This window comes from Lampetra planeri, chromosome 3 (genome assembly GCF_965212315.1).
Source record: "Lampetra planeri chromosome 3, kcLamPlan1.2.h2, whole genome shotgun sequence".
Lineage (NCBI taxonomy): Eukaryota > Metazoa > Chordata > Hyperoartia > Petromyzontiformes > Petromyzontidae > Lampetra > Lampetra planeri.
The window spans coordinates 20,455,435-20,480,537 of record NC_136109.1 but is presented as its reverse complement, the minus strand read 5'-3'; the positions used below and the strand labels follow the sequence as shown (position 1 = coordinate 20,480,537).

The 25,103-nt window shown below is 44.6% G+C and overlaps 1 protein-coding gene and 1 long non-coding RNA gene across 4 annotated transcripts; one reads left to right on the top strand and one right to left on the bottom strand.

Moving 5' to 3' along the window:
• The first annotated feature begins 1,202 nt into the window (after positions 1-1,202).
• On the top strand, positions 1,203-17,105 carry LOC144740696 (perilipin-2-like). 3 transcript variants are annotated; one of them, XM_078623492.1, is made up of 10 exons: positions 1,203-1,292; positions 5,098-5,208; positions 5,654-5,852; positions 8,355-8,437; positions 9,124-9,592; positions 10,257-10,447; positions 11,281-11,412; positions 12,350-12,529; positions 13,204-13,314; positions 16,152-17,105. In XM_078623492.1, exons 2-10 carry the CDS (start codon positions 5,131-5,133, stop codon positions 16,248-16,250), a joined length of 1,542 nt encoding a protein of 513 aa, XP_078479618.1. In that variant the 5' UTR covers positions 1,203-1,292; positions 5,098-5,130; the 3' UTR covers positions 16,251-17,105. The 3 variants fall into 3 exon arrangements, with proteins under 3 accessions (XP_078479618.1, XP_078479620.1, XP_078479619.1); XM_078623494.1 differs by having other exon boundaries at positions 13,204-13,369; XM_078623493.1 differs by having other exon boundaries at positions 1,283-1,382.
• A 3,376-nt stretch (positions 17,106-20,481) lies between these two features.
• On the bottom strand, positions 20,482-23,478 carry LOC144740760 (uncharacterized). Its single transcript, XR_013589761.1, has 3 exons — positions 23,395-23,478; positions 22,464-22,517; positions 20,482-20,569 (listed from the first exon to the last, which is right to left on the bottom strand). It is a non-coding gene; the product is annotated as an uncharacterized LOC144740760 (long non-coding RNA).
• Between the last annotated feature and the right edge of the window lie 1,625 nt (positions 23,479-25,103).

Below are 25,103 nucleotides of genomic sequence, written 5' to 3'. Positions count from 1 at the left end.
TGGCGCGAGGTATAAAACACAGGATATTCCTCCCATTGATTTTCCAGGCGAAAAACCCCCGAACAGAAATAACGTATATCCAGCAAATTTCGCTTCACCCACTCATCCAGAAGACAAGGCTGTTGTGAGTCGTCAACCTTTGCTTAATAGGAGTTGGCTCTTTCTCCTCTGCTGCCCACACTTTCTAGTACTCCCTTCTCGTCTCCCTGCCCCTGGTCAAGTCCAAGCTCAAGACATTTTCCTTCTCTGGCCATATAATGAATGTCTGCCTCTACAAAGTGAATAGGCCCACTAGTTTTGTACGGCGTCTTGATATGCGCTGGCGATGTGTGCACGTATGTTGAACTTCATTCGCACCGTACGTAGCCAACCGTGCTAATCGGGAGAAGCTGTGTGAACCCACACAATATTTTGATTACATTATCCTTGCTTGGAAATCAAACTCTGCAGGGTGCTTCTTGGCCAACGGAGAATTGTGAAAAGCACTGCGTCACCGCTGCCAACCTTTCACCCGCACAGCAAGAAACCCAACACATTCGTCACTTCTCGCACGCAGTGCGAGTTGAGGGGGTGGAGGAGAGGGGGTGGAGGGGAAGAGGTGGAGGGGGTGGTGGGTAGGGGGTAGAGGGCAGGGGGTAGAGGGGAGGGGGTAGAGGGTAGAGGAGAGGGGGTGGATGGGAGGTGGTAGAGGGGAGGGGTGGAGGAGGAGTGGAGGGGAGGGGGTGGAGAGGTGGAGGAGGGAAGGGGTGGAAGGGAGGGGTGGAGGAGAGGGGGTGGAGGAGAGGGAGGGGTGGAGGGGAAGGGGTGGAGGGGAAGGGGTGGAGGGAAGGAGTGGAGGGGAGGTGGTGGAGGGGAAAGGGTGGACGGGAGAGGGTGGTGGGAGAGGGTAGAGTTCAAGTTAATTTATTAGGTATAGCCCTGTGAGCCATTCGGCTCTTGAATCGGGTGCAACCGCAACAAACAAAAAACTAAAACATGAACAAAAAACATCTTAAAGTGAGGGGGGTGGAGGAGAGGGGGTGGACGGGAGGGTTGGAGGGGAAGGGTTGGAGGTGATGGAGGGGAGGTGGTGGAGGGGAGGGGTGGACGGGAGAGGATGGAGGGGAAGAGGTGGAGGGGAAGGGGTGAAGGAGAGGGAATTGGGGGGGAGGGGATGGAGAAGGGGAGGGGCTGGGTGTCCCGCGTGCCCCCCCCCACCTCTCGCTGACGTCACCGCGACCACGTGACCGCAGGCTATATATTAGCGCGCGATTGCGCGACACCGGTGTGAGACGCTTCCGCTGGGCTGTCAGGTGAGCGATGTCACGTGAGCGAGGTCACGTGCTCCCCCCCTTCTCTCGCCCCGCCCCTCCGCGCTTCAGATCCGTGTACAGTCGTATGTTGTGAGTACAGTAGGGCTGTGTGTGTGGTGAACTTCTTTGGCGTCGTACGTAGCCAATGTGGACGTGCCGTAGAGCGCATGCACAGTGCATATTGAGAGCGTTGGCCGGCGACTGACAGGCGGACGGTGACGGAGACGATTGCGTCTTTTTCTCTCGCATTAGCAGGAATATTTCTGTTGTTGATGATTTCCTCACGAATTGAATGGGGAGGTGGAGGGAGGAGGAGGAGAGGCCGTGTACACCGACCTCTCTGTGGGCAGCTCGGTCCGGCTCTGTGGGACAGGGCCCCGGAGTGACCCCGGGCCGTGAGACGGGCGGTCGCCAATTCTTCACCTCGGAGGAATCTGAATCTTTATTTTGTATCCTCCAGGAGAAATCTGAATGTTTATTTTGTATCCTGCAGGAGGAATCCGATGAGCTGTGAAGCTCTTCCCCCCCCCCCCCCCACGTGTGTCCAGTACGGGGCGTGGTGTGAACGTTACAGCAACAGTTACACAAATACGATATCAGTGCAAAGTAAAGTAAAGGTAAACAAATCACTTGCGGTATTTAGATTATTTTTGCTGCTATAATTTACACACGATGAGCTATCATGTGTGGGCAGCTCGCTTTTGAGACATAAGATAGCTCATTGGGCTTTACCTGGCAAGATACAAAAAAATTGTTTAGTTTCATTTGTGTTTTTTTTGTGTGATTTGTTTACTTTTCCTCTGCTTATGTTTTAACGTTTTGAACCCGCCCAGACTGAATATCTCTTCAAAAGAGCTTCATAGCTCATCGGATTCCTCCAGTGTAATGACACAAATATTGTGATTCTAACTTACAAACGGCCCGCAAGCTTCGTTTATCGTCCGTGAGAGCATCTCAGCCGCACTAATCGGATACCAGAAGGGTCATAGCTACAATGTCTTAAACAGGTTTTTTTTATATATAGTTAGATGTCAACGCAGCAGATGTGACGCGAGCGTGTTCATGTGCGGTGGCCGCCAGAGGCTTTTGAAATCTCTGTTCGATAAGGAAAAGGCTGATAGTTGTGGTATTCTCAATTGGGGAATGTTCTGCTGTGTAATTTATTTTGGGTTGCACTATTTACAGTGCTCTGTAATAGGGGAGAAGAGACTAATCCGAAAATAACCGACGATTTAGGTTGTGGTTGTAACTACAGTCTGAGTATGCTGTCATTTGTTTGACAAACATTTGGAGTTTTAATTCGGAATGTTTGTTTGGGCCTGGTCCAATCGCTATTCTTAACACGAAGTATGTGTACAACCCTGTTTGCTATTTATAAATCTATCCAGAGTGCCAACCCTGACTCTGACACCGTCCAAAATACTAGCACTAATCATGATGTCCCTACTTCAAATGCTGTACAACTAACTCGATCGCTACTTTTTGGTTAGCGCAACTAGCACAACATTCTTCCCATCAGCTTTAGCATCAACCCCTGTCCATTGTATTGGTCCTTCCCTAACATTACTCTGCTCCTGTCACTAACAAGAACCCAGCCCCTTAACGGACTCCAAATTAGTGGTTGGTGTCTGAATACCAAATTACGAACTATAATTTCAAAATACATTTCGATTTAAAGCTTTCGTGACTGCAGGGATTCATCTTCTTGGTTCTTTCGGTAAAGTCGCGTAGAAGGGAAATAATAAAATAATAATAAAACATAATAAAATAAGAACGGCTGCTTGCGTTGTGGCCGAAACGTCGTGAGAATTTTATTTTATTATGTTTTATTTTTATTATTTCCCTTCTACGTGACTTTACCGAAAACCAAGAAGGTTCAAAATACATGGCAGTAGTCTCAGTCTATACCTACATGCCATATGTTTAAGTCACGTATTCCATTCATTTGTCACACGTCAGTTGCTTTCCATGTCCTTTACGGTGTGGGCCATGTTCACTAAATCAAGTATGGATCATAGATTGGTTTTATTTGTCTTAAGCTAAAGTATATATGATTTCATTGGCAGCAAATCTTAGGAAAATTTAAGAAAATAAGTTTCGAACATTCGTACCTTTCCTCGACATTGCCAGACGTATGCTTCTTAAACTTAAAGCAAGTCCTTGCAGCCAAACACCTAGCAGGTACATAAACTACATAGTCTCTTGGTTACTAATATTTGTTGTTTAATAAAACCTGCCGTTCACATCTAAGCACTGTGAATCCAGAACTGGTCATGTGCGCACAACCAATTTAATAATAAAATGTTAGTCACCAAGGTCAAGGTTCATGGAATGCTACCTTTGGCACAGTGGTCATAAATGAACTGCACATAACAACCTGTTGCATTTTTTTTTGCTGGAAGCACGCCAATAAGTTCTCCATGGATATTATGTTTTGGTAGTTTATTGATTTATCGAGAGAGGTAGTGATTCAGTTTCTGGACTGTTAGAAGAATTCAGCGATTTTAGTTTTAATCTCCGGCCACGGCTATCATCGGTGCCAAGTGGTATCTGAACTGGTCCTTGAATCTACCCCTTCACCAACCTACATTGGCTAGTGTGTTGAAGTTTAGTTTAACTATCTTACTACACAAGTACTGATAATAGTTTTTTTACCCTTTTATCTGGCAACAAAACTGACACCTTTTTTACAAGGAGTCATGTTTGCATTGACCACAATACCTACGGTCGGAATGCAAACAAAAAACACAACTCTGATAATGTATGCACTGTCCTTGAAATTGTAAAAAAGGTGTCAGTTTTGTTGCCAGATAAAAGAGTAAAAAATAATTATAATTTTTTGCTACTGGCAAAGGAGGTTCCAATGGTACACAAGTGCTGTTTGGCAAAATTCAAAATTTGTGACTGTTCCTAGCGTGCGGCAGCTAAAAGAATGGTGCAAGTTCCTAATGCTCTTTGCCTCTATCCACGCAGCACTGTAAATGGGTGCACCACAATCCATCCGCAGGTCCGCGTGTGGCGTGCTAAAGCGTGTGTACTCCCACCTATTCGAAGACGTTTGACCAGTGTAGAAGAGTAGGCCAAATAACCTCTATAGCAGTAGTTCTTAACCTTTACTACAGCCTTGCACCCCTTTGGTTCTTGGGGCATCTCAGGTGAGGAACCACTGCTCTAGAGGATCTTTCGAGCTTATTGTGGAGGCCCTCTTGCCAACAGTGGTGTGCGCCAGAGGTCGCAACCGGGTACCCGATACCCGTACCCTACCCGATACCCGGCTACCCATACCCGGCCGGGTACGGGTACCCGTTTGCGACCCTGGTGCGGCCGGGTACGGGTAGGCCATGAGTCACTGGTGAGTAACCGTTTGTCACTCATTTCCCAACGTCTTGTCTCTTCTCACAATTAAAGTTCCTAGAATCAACCCACCCGCGCCTGCAACATGGCTTCATCCCAGAGGTCGCAATCGGGTACCCGATACCCGTACCCGGCCAGGTATGGTACGGGTACGGCCGGGTATGGGTACGGGCACCCGTTTGCGACCCTGGTGCGGCCAGGTACGGGTAAGGAATCAAAACCCGTTTGCGACCTCTGGTGTGCGCAAACAATTTCGGGGCGAGTACCTTTACAATGTGTAGTATTGTAAATGTGCTTCTTTAATACTTCTCTACACACAAAGTCATTAACTAAAGCACATCACTTCATGTATCTTTGTCTATAAATTGTAAGATGTTGAAAATGTTTGTGTTAATAGTGCTTTTCTTATTGAGTACAAGGCTAAATGAGGATCTTTGTTGTGCTTGTGCAGTCTATCTCCAGAGTCATCTATACGGGCTGCAAAATGGCTGATGCCGTTGTCATGGGAGTGCCGTTCGACTTGGCTGAAGACAAGCGAGGAAGCACGCACATCACCTACAATGTGAGTGATTTTATTGTGTGCGTTTTCGGATTTCAGTTTGAGCAGTGCACACTTTTTTTTACATTGTTTACACTATGCTGAAACCCCAAATCAATAGTAATGTTTTCCCACATTACAACCTGATTATGATTGTCGGGTTGCAGAGGGTATTGCTGAAAGTTGCCATTATATCTACACGCTCTAATCCAAAAGTAATTATGAATCATTATAGTAATATTGGTCGTGAAAACCTATGTATAAAGTTAAGAAGGAGAGTATTCCGAAATTATCATTTTTGACGACAGCAAATGTGGAGTGCGTGACAGTTTTAACCTATATCATGGCTTCACGTTGCTTTTGCATTTTTATTCTTGAGCTGGGCATTTCTAAGCACTCCTGACACTTTTTAATGATGACCATGAATAGAACCTATCGTAAATAAAACTCTTCTTCATATCGTGTGCAGGAGAGCATTGTGTCGCGCGTGGCGAATCTGCCCCTGGTGAGCTCGGCGTACGACATGATGGCGGCTGCCTACAGCAGCACCAAGGAGAACCACCCGTACGTGAAGTCGGTGTGCGAGGTGGCAGAGCAGGGCGTGCGCACGGTCGCTGGCGTCGCCGCCACCACCGTCAAGCCCCTGGTGGACAAGCTGGAGCCTCAGAGTGAGTGGCCACGCGGCACTGCATCTCCCACGATGGTCCGATGGGCCACTCACCACTTGCAGACCCCCCACGATTTTTCGATGGTCGAGCTATGATGAGTAAATTCAGAGCAAAGTAACACACCCTAAAATATTTTATTTATCCAGAAAATCCTCGTGGAATCTGGACACATTTTCAGGAAGTTGCTGCTTTTCAGGAATGCTTCAAATGATTTTTAAATGAAAGGAAAATGACAAAAGAGTGACACAGAGGATGGTCAGCTATACTATACAATTAATAAAATATAGCTCAAGTACGTACTTTTTATCCCGGATCGGTGCTAACTTGTGTGGAGGGAAGGATCAGTAGTGAGGCAAGACTTTCAGTGTTAACGGTCTCGTTTTGGTCTCAAATATCTACGTAAAATCATCACTTAAAAATGTTTATTTTTATCAGAAAGTCCTTTAAGAAGTTATCTCTGCTTAAATTAACATTCGGACAAAGCTCTTCTTTATTGACAGCCTTGACGGATGTAGAAATTCCACATTTCTCTGGTGGGGGCTGAGGCCATTGTAGGACGGGCCCCGTTGACTTATCGCAAAGCGCATTTTTCCCTATAAACCTGGTTTTAAAAAAATATTGTCTTGTACTACTTACTTCCTCTCTGGTTCAGTAGCCGCACACGACCCAGAGATGGGCACCTCACCCGAGTTCAGTAACATGTTGACAGGCCACAAGTCACCCTCGGTAGCTGGTCACCTGAAGGCTGGTGGACGCACATTAGCATCGGTCTGGCTGAACGACAATGTCACTGAAAACGTGGTCTCTCTCGCTTCCAGCCACCACATGAGGCAGCCCAATATTTCTTTGTGTGGCACCATGTGTTTGCAATACAGCTGAATAATGAAATGTTTCCTGCTGTGGTTCGTGTTGCTTGTGTGTGTTACAATACCAGAAGTGGGAAAACTAGTTCAGTGGTTGAATGGATGGCATAAAATACAATTTGTGACCATGCATAAAACAAGTCATAGGCTATGTGGTTGCCCATACAAGCACTGTCCGGGCTTAATCTCTGTGGTAGCTCCTGAGATCGGATGAGAACGGGTGCTTGTGTAAGAATGGAGCAATTGTAAAAAGTTTATGGGAGGGGAAAACTGAACAAAACCTCGTGATATTCTGTACTTGTTGTGCTTGGTAAGGGTGAACTTTGTCACACTTACTGTAATATGTGCGTTGGTATTTTAAGGCTTAGGGAAGTTGTGGTTGAGAGTACCGATGTAAAATGGTGAAGTGACTCACAGTTGCACTGTTGCAGTGTTGGACTAACCTTTGCTCCACTTGATAGTGTAATCATTTATCAGCATATTTTCATATTGTGTTTGAGGAATATATAACTAAACGGTTCACTACTGGATAATGGCCTCGCCATGCCTGTGTGGATCGTGAGGGGTTATGACCACGCTGATTATTGCAGGTTTGTGAAGGTGGGGAGCATAAATGTGAAAGCACAAGTACAGTACAATAATGATTGTACTGCACAACCCACCACGTAGCCCTGCAATTAATCTTGTTTTCATTGCTTTTTTATGGATTTTCTTTGCCTTTTTACAGACGTCAGATATTTTGAATAGTGTTATGCTTGTCCAAATAGTGGTGTCATGTTACTTACATGCCTCGGTTTGCTGAGGAAGGCTCTGCCTGGTCACCAATGGCTGCACACAAAGTTATAGTAAAGTTTTTCACCTGAGATGGCCTCTCAATGTTAAGAGGGTTAAGATTCTAGTTCAGTGACACCATTCTTTATGGTGCATTATGCGGTAGGGGTGGAGTTGTGGCACAGTAGTTGGTGCACTGCACAATGAACCTGGCCACCTCAGTTTGATTTCAGGCAATGGCCAATGTTAGTGGTGCACGATATCTGAATCGTTCCTGGGCCCCCCCACTACTATGCCAACCTGGGGTGGGGAAGTATGGCCAAATATTCCATGACCCGACACTGCATCGGGTGGCCGCCATCCAGCAGTGGATTGACAATGGGCTTTTTAAGTTTATGAAGGATTACTGTCAAGCACCAAATGAGATGGGCGCTAAGGGTGCCGAGATGTTAACTATCTCGCTTGGTATACAGGAGGTCGTGGGTTCGATCTCGACCTTGACGCCTGTATTTAGAATTGCATATTCTTCTCGTCGTCGCGTGGATCTTTCTCCGGGTCCTCCGGTTTTTCCCTCCAAATCTAAAAACATGAATTTCTAGTTTGGCTGGTGCTATAAGTGGCCACGTGATAAGCCACTACGTGGAGCTATCATTTGTGGCCAAGTCGCTTCTGAAAAAGAGCTATACAGCTCAGTGAGCCTTACATGGTAAAATAAAAAATAGTTTTGAAAAGATGGTCCTATTGAAGATACTCATAAGTACAATATATTTTTGTATAGGAGCTTTACAGATCTAAGTGTTTTTTTAATCTCCATGACGTGACTCCAACAGCAGTAAAAACGTGGATATGTACTTGTGTGTCTTTACAGTTTCCACTGCCAACCAATACGCTTGCAAAGGGCTCGACAAACTGGAAAATAAGCTGCCCATTCTGCAGCACTCCTCTGAAAAGGTGCAGTAAAACCTCACGATAAAGGTGGAAAACAAGCCAATACGTCCATTACCAATTAGTCTTACAAATGTGATGTGGAAATCCACGTAGAAGGTGTACTGCTGGATAAATGGGATAGAGCCAGTAGTATGTAATCGTTTAAAAACAGTGGACCTTAAGTCCCAATTTTGTGCTTACCAACTCGTACGTAAAGGGCTTGGTGGCATTTATTTGATTGTAGCTTCAGGATAAAAGTTGGGTGTTAACCTCCCATCACACCTAAAGCCTGGTTGCTACTATGATGCAAACTTGGCAGTTCATAAATGATGAAGCGTTGCACACTTTATACAAACTGCAATGAGATCAGAGTATGGGAGGAGTATTGCCCGTGCGCCAGTTATTTGCATAATGCTCAAGTGCAATTTTTGGCTTTAACATGAAAAAACCTTGTACAAGTTAACTATTTCACCCATCCATAATAGATATTGGTCGCGAAAGCCTACGTGTTAAATTTCACACATGTTGAAATGAGCAGTGGGCAGTGTTCATCTCCATTGGACAACTGTTGCTTTCCCACAAGGCAGAAGTCATTTATTAAGATCAGAAAAGACTAGATACGAGTTGATCCCTGCCCAAGATTCGAACGCGTAACCTTTTCTTTTGAGATGTCTGTGCCAACTAACCAAATGCCCACCGACCTTGTGCAGCTGGCAGCCAACGCCAAGGACATTGTCGCATCAACTGTCGGGGCCACCGTGGACACGGTGACCGGCAGCATCACGGGTGCCATGGACAGGACCAAGGGCGCGGTGAACAACAGCGTGGAGATGACCAGGGGCGTCGTGTCAGGAGGGATGGACATAACCAAGGGGGTGGTTTTTGGAAGTGTGGAGATGACCAGGGGCATCGTGTCAGGAGGGGTGGACATAACCAAGGGGGTGGTTTTGGGAGGGGTAGAGATGACCAAGGGTGTGGTCAACAGCAGCGTGGATCTGACCAAGGGAGTGGTGTCGGTCGGGGTGGAGATGACCAAGAGCGTGGTGTCGGGCGGGGTGAGCACGGTGATGAACAGCCACGTGGGGCAGCTGGTGACAGCCGGAGTGGATACGGCACTCGGCAAGACGGAGGACTACGTCGACTACTACCTGCCGCCTGCTGATGCCCCCAACCACGCCGGTGAGATAGCAGTGACTGCTGGCTCTGACCAAATAAATGTGGTATGTTGTTCACTAACGTGTTGTGATGATTGGCATTGCAGCTAGAGCTCTCAACTCCGTTCTAAGTTTGGAGATGACTTTCAAAATCATTCTCCTGGTAGTGTTAAAATGAGTAACGCTTTTACATACGTTTAAACGACCTACTGGTGTCCAGAAGGTCCGTGGAGGCTCGGTGATGGACCGTCCAGGTTGGACGGCCACTGCCGCCTGGTCAGCCCTCTAGGAGGGCAGGGAGTATTTCCAGGCTGATGAGGCCTATGACCACATGCTGCCACGTGTGGCAGGTTGAGTGCACCAGTTTGGCAGCTAGTAAAGGAAGAGGAAAATAGCGGTTGGGGAGAGCTCTGGTGATTGTGCAACAAGTCATCAAAAACAAAACACCTGGTTTTGTCAATCCAATCTCTGGCAGGCAGTGAAAACAATTGTTGTAGCAAGTCAGCAGTGGTCGTCATATACGAAGACTGGTGTCTACCATGTGAATATAGAATTCTCAACAGAGCTCAGACAGTGACGCTGTTTCATCTTTGGGTTGTTAAAATTTCCCCCCCCTTTTTAATGGCCAGCAGGTGGCGGTGTGCCCATATTCACCGAGTGTGTACTTCACTGCTCCCTTCTGTGTGCAGGAGAGGCAGGGGATGCAGCGCCAGAGAGGCAGCTCATGGCCGGGCAGGACCTCCAGAGCTGTTACCTACGATTTAACTCCCTCTCCGCCAAGGTGCGGCAGCGCCTGTACGTGCAGTCTGTCGATCGACTGCGCAACGCCAAGATGCGCAGCCAGAACACCATTGCGCAGCTCCAACACACGGTCAACCTGGTACGTGGATTTTTGTGATTTATTTTGACACCCCAGTATAATGTGCAGAATGCCCAATTACTGAATGCGTGTGTTTTAAAAACAGTGGTCAAATTTTCAATCTATTTTCCCAGCCCTATCTATTCTTGCGATTATGTCATAAAACGGCGAGAGATGGCAATGGCTTGGTGGGGGGGAGGCCTTTGTCCAGCAGTAGACCGCATATTATCAAACAAAGCCTAAAGTGACAAATTTATTTCAAATACCATTGTCTGGTTTTTATAGAATCTAAAAAGGCATTTGGTTCAGGGAAAACTAATGCAGTAATTGATGCAGTCTTCATAAATCAAGGCCTGAAATAAATTATATACAAACCTATCAAAATATCAAAACCAATATGATAGAACAAGGCAACAAAATACAAACCATTAAAATGTTTCAGACAAGGAGATGCGCTATCACCATGACTAGTCACAGCAACACCATTAAAATGTTTCAGACAAGGAGATGCGCTATCACCATGACTAGTTACAGCAACACCATTAACGTGGAGATATTTTATGAAAATTGGTACAGTAATAAGTGACCACAATGACTCGTCTCTACAGACAGGGGGGAGGGCATTGCAGACTAATTTTGTTTACCCAATCTGCTGGATGGGGCAATTGAGCCTTGGTCACGTAGACTTGGTTGCGTAGTGAATCTTGTGTTTACGTCAAAGTAATTGCAGGCGCTGTTTACGAAATGTCGCATGGCCTATTGCACAGTTGGACAATGTCCAGCGAGCTTCCCCCCCTCCTGTTTTTGCACAACCACTTGAGCTGATGTGTTTTTTTTGTCGTACCTGCCCGTAGATTGAGTACGCCAAGACACACCTGGACACTGCCAATCAACTGGTTCAAGACAAGCTGCAGAGCTCTTGGCAGCAATGGAAAGGGACCAGCCCGGGTGAAGGCGAGGGAGAGGGTGCGGAGAACGAATCTAAGGTTAACACCAGCACTTGTACAAAAAGATGAATTTAAAAAGGAACATTTGTATTAATGTCAAATTTGTGTTGTGCGGTGGAAATTACCTTTCTTCTAAGTGGGGGCTGTATGTATATATGAACGTCTTTTGCATCATACGTAGCCAATCGTGCTAATCGGAGGTGCGGGGGAAGGACAACAAACTAAATGCAAAAAGCAGTTCTAAAGAAATGAGTTTTCACTTTAGATTTAAAAGTGCATAGCTCCAGTGGCTTCCTAAAATCGGAAGGAAGAGCGTTCCAGACAGCCGCGGGAGCGTATCTGAAAGTGCGTGATGCAGTGACCGTCTGTGTTCGATGGTTGGTAGTTCATAGTCATCAAATCTTTGTCTGCAAGACGATGTCCGACTGCATGAAGTGTATGCAGGAGGGAATGCGCCAAATAGGTTGCTGTCTTGTCTGTAATGCATTTGATTGTTATTGCCTATTGTACGTGGACTTTATCAGGACCGCCTGGTTTCGTCTTTTAGTACGGAAATGTACCTAAGAATATTGTGCCGAATATCTCGCGCAGTATCCTGATAATGGGTGGGGCTTAATGAGGCTGTCCTGGGTGAAATAAAAAAAACTCTTGTCAGTCTGTCTAGCTGGGTTAAGCTGCGAGTTTGAGTGCTCATCTAAAATTGGAAGGTTGTAAATTCAAAGCTTAGTTTGTAATTTGTTCAGCCCATCATTTCTTTGAGTACCAATTGGTGGGATGTATAGTGGTCAGCCTATGGATAAACTAGTTCTTCCATGCGAATGTGTAGTTTCCACCAGTATCTTATGGCCACCATTGTAGATAAGCACCAGCCAAGCCAGTGAGCCCCTTTTGAGAAGCGAGACATTGACTTTGTGCGAGTGCCCTTCCACTTGACTCTTACATTTACACTGGTGATTTCCTTGCCGTTGGAGCACAGTCTGTTGAGTCCAGGACGCTGGCGATGGCTCGCGCCCTGAGCCAGCAGGTGCACACGTCGTGCGTGTCTCTGGCCTCCAACGTCCGCGGCCTCCCACAGAATGTGCAGGACCAGGTGCAGCGCGTCCGCCAAAACGCAGAGGCCCTCGTTGCTGCCTTCCGCAATACCACCTCTTTCAAGGTATGAATTTAGTTCCCCTCATTTTGTGGCCTTTTCAGTGTTTATTATTTTTCAGATTGTTGATTTTGGTTCCTGATTGCAACGTGTGTGAAATACATTGTCTCTGTGGATACGCATCGTGTTTTCCTGAGAATACAAAAACCCATAAGCCCCTAATTTAACTAGCTAACTCAACAGCGTGGTGAAGTATGGGTCAAACAATTTCCATGAACAACACGACATTGAGAGGCCTTAATCCAGGAAGTGTTGGAAAAAAGGCAGTAAATTATAAATAAAAAAATATATTAATCCCTGAAAAACACATTAATGTCCATTGTTGAAATATGGTCATTGGTAAATAAAGTGGAAAAAAATACTTAAAGTGAATGCGTCGTGTTTCCGTGTTGAAATGAATGTTGAGTGGTGCTTGGCTCTGGTGGCTCGGAGTCAGTCGGAAAGTACCAGACTCCACATGTGACAACCCCTCACGACTTCCAACGAAGTGGTGCTCAGTGTATTGACCTTGGAGGGGTTAAGACCGGGGTCAATCCCAGACGTTATTTCAAATTGCAGCCACCCAATTGTACTACACGAACCCTAACCACGCTGTCACCGCCTGGAGTCGATCTACAGCATGGTTTTATGGGAAATTTGCAAAGACTAAAAACAGGTTTTCTATCGCCTTGCTTTTGCAGGACATCCCGGCGCATCTGTTAACCCGCAGCAAGGAGCAAATATCGCAGCTCAGCATCTCCATGGAGGATGTTGTGGACTACTTGCTTAATAACACGCCCTTCAACTGGATGGTAGGTTTCATCATCACCCACCAGCTGGAAGAGGGCACCCCGCAAATCGGGGAAGGTGAGGCTCCAGCCGAAATGGACACACAGGCCCCCCGGAGCCAACAGAGCACACGCAGTGTGAGCACTAACGTGTGGCAGCTCTGAACAGGCCAGTGGTGCTTGTGGTGTTCTTTCTAAACTAAACTCTTTAAATTTTACCGGGTAAGGCTCATTGAGCTATATAGTCATTTTTTTCATAAGTGATCTGGCCACATATGATCGATCGATGTGGTTCATCATGTGGAAATTTAAAGCAGCCAAATACTCTAAAACTAGGGCTGAGGAACCTCTTTCTTACTGAGGGCGACTTGAAAAAACAGTGCAATGCATCAACATCTTACACAGAAGAGTGTTCCTCCAAAGAGAACAACACAATATAATACAAACTCGGTATAACTGTGTTTATGCCTTACAATACGCCATTTTAGGAGGGTTGGGAGAACCCTTTTCTTCATGAGCCGAATAAGACTTGAAATAGCCACGCCTCCTGTCAATTTTTTCACTGCAAAAGGCCCTTGCAGTTACATGTGACATCGTACTAAATTTATACTTGGGTAAAAAATATTGCCGATTTTTTGTCCATTTACGATGATTTTAGTGATGGACACACAGTTTCTGAGCCATTTAAAAGTGACAGGTCCCTTCTGGGTGTTGGCTATATGAAATTCAGTGTTGGGCCATATTCTGCTCGTGGGCCATAGGTTCCACACCCATGCCATATCCCGGCCTGTTGGTTTTTTTGGAAACTAACTTTATAGACCATGACCTGTATCAGAGTGCTTGCATGAAAAAAAACTAAAATCGAGATGGCTCTCTCGTCTCGCTAATTTATTCTAAATGAGTTTGCATTACCTTAATGAAGGTTCTTTTTCTGGATGTCTAAGCATGGATTTCTTAAGGGAAAGGACCCAGTTACAAACTAAACTGCCTCCTTTACAGTTCGGGACTGACATGAGTGTTTGCTTTAATGAACATTGTGTGATGAAGTGCATAGAATGTAAATGCTAACTTTCTCATGCCTGCCAATGCGAATTATTGGTAATCGTGGGCTATGCATTCCCCTCCTACCATTTATCTCTGCGATGGAATGGTGCGTAAACAGCCATTGACTGTCGACCTCTTAAAGCCACGCTCCAAAATTGCGACGGCATTTTGCTATTTGGGAATAACCTGCACTCCTATTGCGATGTTTACATTTTGAGGCTAAAAGATGGAAGTGGTAATTCTCTGCGAGCTTGCAACAGCTAAAACAATATAATTTTAACGATTTAGAGTGAAAAGTCTGCTGTAACGTTGGTAGTTGTATTATTGATCTATCCAAACACTTAATGCAAAGCTTGCCATAACATCCATGTGCAGTGCTTTGTGCTGCACGAATAATAAGAAGGATAGTGGTAACCTTTTTGGTTAGCAGAGATGAGTATTTTTCTTTCTGCTTTGCACATTTTATCTAATTTGTTAAACCTATCCTCTGCCTCTTTTAAACTGATGTGAACCACTGAAGCAACACAACTATTCTGACTGCCATATGAATTGAGCTTAGCTGCAATATTTTTGTATATATAAGTCTTAATTACAGGATAACACGTAGCTGGCAACTGGCATTGTAATGAAATAAGAACAATATCCATATCGTTTTATTATCTTCAATGTGAATTTTCAGAGCCCCATCGACTGAAAAGACATTTTGTTTATTAAATTTCTTGCAATACATACAAGTTGCAAGTAATTGCTAGTAAAACAGAGAAAAATTGCATTCCAGCCAATCTTGATTGGATGTCGAGGACATGAATAATTGTAGCTAAGGATAATATTAGCATTCCAAAGTAATTTTAAGCATTTGCCTTGTGTGAGTCTGCTACCGCACGTACAAACATTTAGCAGGAATATTGTTTTTGCATGCATATATTTAAGGAGTGAGGTTTCTAAGATAATTAAAAACAAGAACTGTAGTCATCAATGTCGTGGTAGGTTTTCAAGTACTTTTGTAATTTTCCAACACTGACAATGAGTTGCAGATCCTTGAAAAACTGGTTCCTTGCTGAGCAGCCTGTTTGGAAAAGACCATTTTAAACAAGGAACGCTTCATCGAGTCTTACAGATTTAGGGGAGGGCCCTGCATTTATATGTTTGGCCAATTCCATGAATGAGTTTTCATTGCACAGGTCTGAAATGTATTTAAAACTGACAAGTCAGAATTGTTTACCCACATATTTGCTGCTTGATTTTCACGTGTTACTTACACCTGACAACACTCAACATATGCTGTAAGTTCACAAGATTTGCGTATTTTGCCATGTTCTATCCGGTATTTTTATTAAATGTTTACTGTCAAATAAGCTGGTTGGTATGTGATGGTAATTTAATGACAACGTTGCACACTTGGTTACCAGTGACTTAATGCACGGGGAGGGTGTACCAATGCTTATATTCCTAAATTAAAATATTTTCTTAAACTCATTCTAATGCGTCAAGCCTTATGTGTAAGAATTTATATTTTCTCAGTAGATGTAAGTGATGGATTTGTATCAGCCCTGCAGCCACTTGAGTTGCTGATTTTCACTCAATAGTGGCGGTCTGTCGAATTGGTGGGGTGGAGTGACTTGTTCCGCCTGTATGAAACGCCAGTGGGGGTGGATATGTTTGTTACAAAATGTGTATACTTTTGGACACTTACTCATTGCTCTGTGTTCATATTAGATGCGTGTAAAAATGTAGCAGTGAAGGTATTATGGCCCTGTGCATCTGCTGTATTACGGCAAACCCGACAGCTGCTTCTCCCACCTGCTCTCGTTCTTTAGACGGTGAATTTGGATATCAGTGACCTGCAGTCGGAAAATGGAGATGAGGATGAAGAAGAAGTTGTTATGGGAAATGGATCGGCTGTATTCGTCCACTGAACAAAAGAAATCTTGCAGTCTTTGTTTGTCATTTTAATTGCCACTTGTGATATTTATGTTTCTTACTTGCATGATTTAAAAATGGATCGCACAATACTATTTGTGGTTAATGTTGTGACATGCTTCAGTGTATGCAAATAGTTGCATAAAGTGGAAGTTTTGGCCTTTATTAGAACGATCTAATTTAGGGTTAACATCAAGATCGTATAGAATGTCTAAATTTAATTCAAAATGGCAAGTCAGATTTAAAAAAACGGATTATGCCAACATTATTTTACATCCTTGTTGCCTTACTGACTACAATTTAACTTTAATTTATTTCAAATAGTACTTTTAATTTGCCAGTTTTTTTTTCTTTTTGCAAACTATGCTCACTTAACCTGTAATCTTGAGTTGTCAGAAACCGGGTTTTTCGTTTGTTGTTTCCTAATGAATATAATTTGTTGGCACTGCCAATGTTAAATACTAAAGCTGACCAGTGACTAGCTTTTTGTTTCGAGGGTGAATGAATGCATGCCGTCTGTTCATTGCATTTTCAAGTTACGTGGGTATCTTGTGACTTTACAGCCTTTGGTACAAGACTTAAAAGTGGTGGTTATTAAATTGTTTTAAGGGTTGTCACGCAACATTGTGCAGTGGTGTCTGTGTCTGGTGTTGCACAATTCAAGTGCCCCAACATATAACGTCTGCAAAGGCAGACCTGTGCCATACATTGAAAAGTACTACTGAACTCTGGTTTATGGCTGTTTGTATTTTATAACTTGTTAACACTGGAACATATCTCTTCATGTGCTGGATTGATACAACTGGAATGATTTCGTATAAGTGCCTTATTATATAAAACATTGTCCTTTGCATCCTGGTGGTGTGTTCTTAATAGCCCGTCAGGCTATTTGATGTAATTGTTTACGTGGGGTATAAAACATTCAGCCTTAAGCGGCCTTCCAAAAATTATGACCTTAACACATCAGCCCATCTTACATTGCTCCTCTCATGCTCTTGTATGCCAGTGGTACAGTGGGGGTCGGCATGGTCCCTGGTGCAAAGGAATTAAAGGGACCTAATTTCCACCCCCCCCGCCACTTCATAGCATAGCCCGTTGTGCCAGGGTGGGCCATCACACATGCACTGCCTGCACACGACCTTTTTTGTTGGTGCCTATTCAGTGACCACTTTCCAAGGAAGATGAACGCTTTGTACAACCGTGTAAATCGGTTGGTGTAATGCGTTCTTAAAGTTGATGTGCGTTCCTCTCGTTTGCTTTCAAGCTGATGCCCCGATTTTGTTCAAAAGTGCAGGTTTATTCCTTGTCTATATTCAGATGTAGCAAGTTAAAAATGCTCATTCAATCGTAAAAAGATGAGAAAATATTGTTTTTATTATATAATGTTTCCATACAAATTCCAGAGTATACTGAAGCTTTATAATCATTTACATTATTACACAAGACATGTCATAACGTCAAAGCGTAGCATCACAATAAAACGATTGCATTAAATCACCTATAGCACCGAGGTCACTGTTCAAACGCATAAAATCCAAAGGCAGATAACAAATACGGGACAAAGATCCATCCAGAGTCCAAAAGCTAAAATCGCTGCAGAGAATTTTACAAAAGCTTAAAGTGTGCAAAGAAAAAGCACGGAGAGGTGCATGCTTGGAATTGCGTTGAGACAGGAAGAGGAACGCATGTATTGTAAAACCCACGCAAGATAAAAACATGGACTTGTAAGGGGGCTTTGACAGGACGCGACTATAAGGGACGATGGCCGTTGGCCGAGACTTAAAGATGGAAATGAGTGAACATGTTCTAGAGGATGTTGACTCTGCGTGGAATGTTGACATTGGCTTGTGTGAAGGAGCTCTGGATTGTAGGACAGGAATGTGACGGCTTGTGAAGACCACCCACCAATAAATATATTGTGGATGATAATTACTGTGAAATGTCAGAGTTATGTCAAGGTCTCCTGCTCAAATGAAAGATGTAGGTTGTCATCTCCATTCGTAGCCCTCAGTCCAATTTGAAATTGTAACGGTTGAGGAGCCGGACTCCATATGATGACTACGGTTGACTTTACCCGAGAGCGGTGCTCGCTTTATAGACCCTGGATGGATGAGCCAACATTCCCATTGTGAACCGAGTCCAATACACCTACACTGCAGAGGTTATTTTATGCGTTGGCATTTTTACACCATAGAGGTAAACTTACTTCCATAGATATGGATAAATAATTGCAATATGTAAAAAACCCTGCATGTTATGAGAGTTTGGCTTGCAAAAGTGATGTGAGCCCTTTACTGTTTAAAGTTTAGTAAAGGGTTGTAGGAAATTGATCATTACCATTGACCTTATACTTACTATGAATCACAATCTGTGCCTCGTCTGTTGATTAAAATGCATTCGACTCGATGGATATTGATGCAGTCATCCAAACGAGTATACTTTGTTATGCATTATGATACAGAATTAACAATAAGCAGATTGTGGTCAATCTGGTCCAATTAGTGTATCACATATCCAGTGTCATTAGTAAATCCTGTGGAATAGCCGTCCCTAGACATGTGAATGTACAATTTCCACACTGTCTCTGGGCCGCCAATGGAGGAGATGAGTGCTTTGCTTGAGCAGGGAGACATCTGGCAGCTGTAATCACCGTGTATCTGATCCTCACGCTCACAATGAGTGAATGCGCTTTCTGCCAAACACCACAGCCGACACGCTGCGCACAATTCCTCGGAAGCCACCCTTCCTGCCATGCAGTGCGGGATGCACAATGGCAACTCCATCGTTCATAACACTAGCTCCACCAGGGGCACCGCCACTTACACTAGAGCCACGAGCACCTGCATCAACACCAGCAATGCCAGTGGCCGGCAACGGCAGCAGCAGCGGCAGGAGGGCATCCCGTGCCAGCGCACCCAGCGCGCGGTGAACTCCGCCCCCCACTCCGGCGTCGTAATCGTCTGCGGCGGACACCTCGACGAAGGAGGCATCCAACGCGAGCGCCAGCGCGCGCCCTTCCCCGCTCGCCACCGTGCGCCGGTGCTCCAGGTCCAGCTTGTTCCCCACGAGTAGCAGCGGCGGCGGCGGGGTCGGGGTCTGGGTCACCCCCGGCTGCGGCAGGGACCCGGCCCGCCGCCGCCGCTGCTGTTCCCGTGACCGCCAGCAGCAGCCGCCGTCGCCGCCGCTGCCACGGGACCCCGGTGGTGGCAGGCGGCGTCGAGCCGCATGGCGCAGGAGGGAGCGGTGGGAGCACAGCATCGCGAATGTGTCTCGCTCGCAGATGCTGTAGACGAGCAGGAGGGCGTCCGCCCAGCCCAGAAGCCGCTCCAAGTCCTGCGACGGGGGGACGTCCTCGCTTTTATTCGTTGAATCTCAAACTCGGCGTAAGCGGAATTGAAATGATCTTGACGCCACGTTTGCACGAAGAGCTCCCGTTATACGGTTATTGTCACGATCACCATCAACATTGGTTGGCAATGATATGCGAAAGGTGTTTGCGGTTGTGCTGCACGGCTCTCTGATGTGTTTTCGGGTTCTATCGCATGTTGCTGTCACCCAGCTCGTGGAGTGAAACGTTGGCAACGTTGGCAACGCACGGCATGAGCACAGGAGGGAACCATGTTGTCCATGAACTGCTCCATTATAAAGTTATATATACGGCAATCCATCAAAATGCATCCAGATTGAGATATAGTATAGGCATATGCACCGACACGTCAGCGATTTGAAGCTATGTAACGAGCCACTGCAGGTGAAGGCAAGCTGTCAACACCTGGTGTCCCAGTGTCCCAAACCCACGGTCCGTGTTTGAGAAATCACCTGGCGCTGCTTTGCCAGGTGCTTGACCTCAGTTCATTGGAGTGAGTGACCCACACGTAACAAGACATTGTGACCCATTTAAAATAAACGTTATATTCTCTCCATCTAAATATGCCAAAAGTTTATGGGCAGCCGTCTTGAGATGCACTTGCATTTATATGCTATTTAAAAAAACACTATGAATCTGATTATGTGGATCTCTTTAAAATCCACGTATTCCAAATGCACTACAGTATTGGCATCACGACATGAGATGTACAATTCGTGTGCATCTCTCACAGGGCCATGCATCACCCGTGTGTTTAGAGGGCAGCCAGTGGAAGAAAGGTGGTGTAACAGAAATATGCATTCTGCGCAAGGCTCGGCCTCTGAAACGTTACGAATGCAAAGCCGAAAGAGACACGAGGGCTTACCTGGTCATGAAGGGAGGGGGAGTCCCAGATGTTTACACAAACCTCTTGGCCGTCGATGATAATGCTGTGGCTGTAGATGGACTCTAAAAGACAAAGATTCCCCGTATAGCCTTTAAGCAGACGTCTGGGGTAAGTGGTGGCTAGCACCACGCCCGACCGCCTCTGTCTCCCCAGTGGCGACGCTTACCCACCACGCCAGATATTCATTGGAGGCTGAGTCGACCTAGGGGAGGCCCAGTATCGGTTCATATAATGGTTACTAGTGTTGGCCGTGAGCGGGAATCGAACTCAGGTAGTTGGGTTCATAGTGCAGTGGGCCTACCGCTCTTCTGCCACTCCCCAAAGTGACTCAACACCACCACCACCTTACTCTTTGGTTCTTTCGGTAAAGTCACGTAGGTATAAAATCATCATCAGGTGGGAAAACCACAGCAAGAAAACATTTTGCTGTGGTTTTCCCACCTGATGATTGCTTGTGTTGCAATCGAAACGTCGTGATTTATATTATGTTATGCCTACGTGACTTTACCGAAATAACCAAAGAGTATGGATTCCTGCAGTTACGAAAGCTTCAAATCAAGATTACCACCACCACCATCATACAGAGACAACCTCGTTACTGTCGTAACGCTCGAGGAGCCGTCTATAATTTTACGAGAAGCCTGTTGCAATATAGACAAAGTCAGTTGAACACGTAGGCTTTCGCGACCAATATCATTCATCATAATAGAGGTTTTTTGGGTTAGATCGCGTAAATATATAAATGTGTCGTTAAAACCCGCACTCGACACAGCCAACTAGTAAGGGTTGTCACGTAACCCCCCCCCCCTGCCACATTGTGCAAGAGCGCAGAAGGGTGGTCAACACATCTACGCCTCGATATAAGGAACGAAACAGGTGGACTTCTCCACAAATCTGGCTGTCGCCTGATGAAGCTGGTTGTAATTACTGGCGAAACGTCGTACTCAGTTTGTAAATGTTGTGGCTTGGCTCTCCAACACACCGGTGTGATGTACTAGTATACTCCACTATACACTACACTATACACTACACTACACCGGTGTGCTGAACTAGTGACGAATTGGCCACGTTCTGTTTACGTGACAACCCTTACTAGTTGGCTGTGTCGGGTGGTGGCAGGTTTTAACGACACATTTATATATTTACGCAATCGAACCCAAAAACCTTTTATGGATAGACAAAGTCATTATGAAAACCGATGCCGTTAATGAATAACAAAAAATATCTACTGACTGGCTAAAAATGTCAATACTGTGGAAAGCAAACGGCTTTCTTGTAACATGTAAAAGTTCCTAAATCGCACGCATATTCTTATCTTTCTCATGTACTCTCTATGACGATCATTAAGAAAAAATAAAAATCGTTGCTTTTCACAATGCCATACGAAAGAAGAAGACTCCCCCAATTATATTCAAATTGTCCTATTAACGTCATGTCGCGACACTAGAAAGTTTCTTCAGGAATGATATTATCAGTGAACATTGCACCACACTGCGCCATAGTTCTGCCGCGAAAGATAAAGTCACGCAATCACTTCTGAAATAGGTTACATATGCCTGTTTTATCCGCACAAGGGAGCATATGTCTGCAAAGTGTTTATCACGTGTCAATGACAAGTATTGTACACTGATATTATTTTGTTTTAAATCTAAAGGCTGGAATGTATCCAAATGAAGCGAATAAACAAAAAAGCGTTATATTTGTCTGTGTAGTCATTGGTGAACAGTCCACCTGTTGACAACAAATCTAGAACTGTTGACTACACTTGAGATCTCAGCAGTGCCAGAATCAGCATCTACAACACAATCTCATGCCCCTGAACCACCCACCCACTGGTCACTTTAGCTGACACGGATTTTTTTTTTACAAAATGCTCGACGAACCAGCCGCCTTAAGACGCATTTACTCTCTAAAAACTATTTCGAATGGTGTGCGATCGCAAATGCACTCACTCACCTTTATCACCATATTCTCCAATGAATCTTCCAGTCAAAAATCGAACGGTCAATGCTAGAAAGTATACAACGAAACATTAGCTTGGAATAAATGATATACCATCCGATAAAATGTCAATAACATTTTGAAAAGTCACATTAGGTGGTGGTGACAAATACAGATGAAAATTTATGAAAATGAAATTCCCCTTTGCATCCCAAAATCCCTTTAACAAACATTAAATTTGAAGAGTTAATTTTTATTTTGCCCAAGCCTTTTCATGAGCATCCTACTTGGGTTATTTGATCAATTCAATGTATGTTCTGAAATGTTTAACATGTGTGAGTAAATGGGAAAAATCCAACCGTCAAAGGATTTCTCAGATAGGCTAGCATACTTCAATCTTAATTTTAGAACTTTTAGCATACTTTTAGCTCTACTATACTCGTTGGTAGAAAAATAAAATAAAACCAAAAATAATATATCACGACGTTGGGAACTGCTGGATTATTTGTTCCGCCTGAGGACGACCACTTGTGTTGCGATCGAAACGTCGTGATATATTTTTTTTCTACCTACGTGACTTTATCGAAAGAACCAAGGAGTTTGGATTCCTGCAGTCACGAAAGCTTCAAATCAAGATGTAGCTCTACTGTGTTCTACAGGCATCCATGCACACCATTTCCTGCAAGCCATGCCGATGACTGTCTCACAAAGTGGCTTCACAAGCCTGACTCTTCCGTTGAAGCCCACAAAGTAAAAATCGGCCCAGCATTTGCTTGCTTGAATAAATGTTGCTTGATTACATTGGTCTGGCTGATGGACTAAAAGTATTTTTTATTTATACTGCTTACACAGAATATGCTTTGCTGATTGTTAAACACCGAAAAGCTGGGCAATTATGGTTCTGATATCGGAAAAGACCAACCCGTGCTAAAGGCGCAACACTTACCAGATTTACCGACGTTGTCAGCTCCAAGCACAGCGATGTTAACCTCCAGCCTGCTCCTGCCCAGTGATGACAGCATCGCTGATGGTAACCGTAGGTAAGCCATGAACTGTTAAAGTACCCACATCAAAAACCACACGCACGCTCGAGCTCAGTGTCTGGGCTGTATTTATTTTTGCATTAAAGCTTTGAATAACGCAACTGCCCATTTAATATATACAAAGGGAATGAGTCATCAAAAACAAGTCCAATGGGGACGGGGCAAGTTTGTTTACAGAAATTAACCCCGTGCGTAATTATCATGAATCAGTTGAAATACAGTCATCATCATTGCTCATACACCATTTTTTTTCTCTCCATGCCTGTGTTTTAGCACAATGCAGGAAAGAATGTTCGAGAGTTCATGAAAGTGGGCTTAGGCAGGACACGTGACGAGGAGGTGTGATTGCTGGTGGTCAAGGCTAATGACAGAGTAACAGTCAAAGGAGAGAGCAACTTCGAGAGGGTGTCCATTGCAGAGATGGACCAATGAAATCAGCTCATGTACAGGCGAAAACTAATTTGTTTAAAACTGCTTTTTGTGTTTAGTTTGTTGTCCTTTCCCCGCACCTTCGCTTAGCACAGTTGGCTGCTACATCGCAGGACCGTGAGAGATGACGATGGCTTGGAGATGCCTTCATCCAGCAGTGGGTCGATCATGGCTGATAATGGTGGCGGTGAAGTGATGTTAATAATGTTGATGATGGTGCGCAGTTGAAGTATGTATGTTGAACTTCTTTCGCACCATACGTAGCCAACCGTGCTAATCGGAGGTGCCGGGGGAAAGGACAACAACAGTTTTGTTTGCGACAGAAACTTGGGAGAAAGAAAGCCATGAGAAAGCCATGAGAAGACCTGGAAAAGTCTTGAGATATGAGTTGTGGCATCCAATGGAGACACTCCGTTGAATAGAGAGAAAGAGTAATTAGGACATTCTAGGGAAAGTTCAAAAGGACAGCATTTTCATTTAAAAAAATAATCCTTAAGAAAGCAAAACATGGCGACTGTGCACATTCTCAGAGATGGAAGGAAGTTCTGGAAGGATGTCGGAAAAGAGGCAAAGAAACAACACTTAAAACTGCTGCTTGACGACTTGAAATGGGCCATACAGTGAAATGAAGCAGCATACATTATACTAATAAGAAGAAAGCCCTCGGTTTAGCTGAAGGGCTGCGATTTGCGAGCCAGCTAGATGACTAAAAAATAATATGGGGGGGGAGTGATATTGCCCGATGCTGAATGAAATGTAAAATTGCTTCTAAACAAACTTCACACCGCACCAATGCTGCCACCTTGTGGCTCCCACTGAGGTGAATGCGGCGTTCTGTCACTTCTTTTCCACTTATAAAGATGCGCATTAAACAAAACAAAAAAACTGAACACATTCGTGAATAACACTGTGGCCTTAAAAATATAAATATATCATAGGTAACGTTTCGGTCAATGGCCCGACTTCATAGTTCGCATGAAACTAGGTCATCATCTGCCTTCTCTGGAAACCATCGAGGTCGATTGTACTTTCCAGCAGAAATGGCAGTACTGTAGTTACATAACCCTTCTTCCACAAGCCATTAGGTTGACATTCCTGAAGAGACTACCAATTCCCCAACAGATATAAGCTTTTTCTCCACGTATATACATAAAGCATGTTTGAGTCCCATCAGCCGGTTGCC

Excerpts from the sequence above, each read along its gene's own strand:
- LOC144740696 (XM_078623492.1), top strand. The coding sequence starts at position 5,131 with ATGGCTGATGCCGTTGTCATGGGAGTGCCGTTCGACTTGGCTGAAGAC. Across the intron at positions 10,448-11,280 it reads TCCAACACACGGTCAACCTG|ATTGAGTACGCCAAGACACA; the intron begins GTACGTGGATTT and ends ACCTGCCCGTAG. Across the intron at positions 11,413-12,349 it reads GTGCGGAGAACGAATCTAAG|TCTGTTGAGTCCAGGACGCT; the intron begins GTTAACACCAGC and ends GTTGGAGCACAG.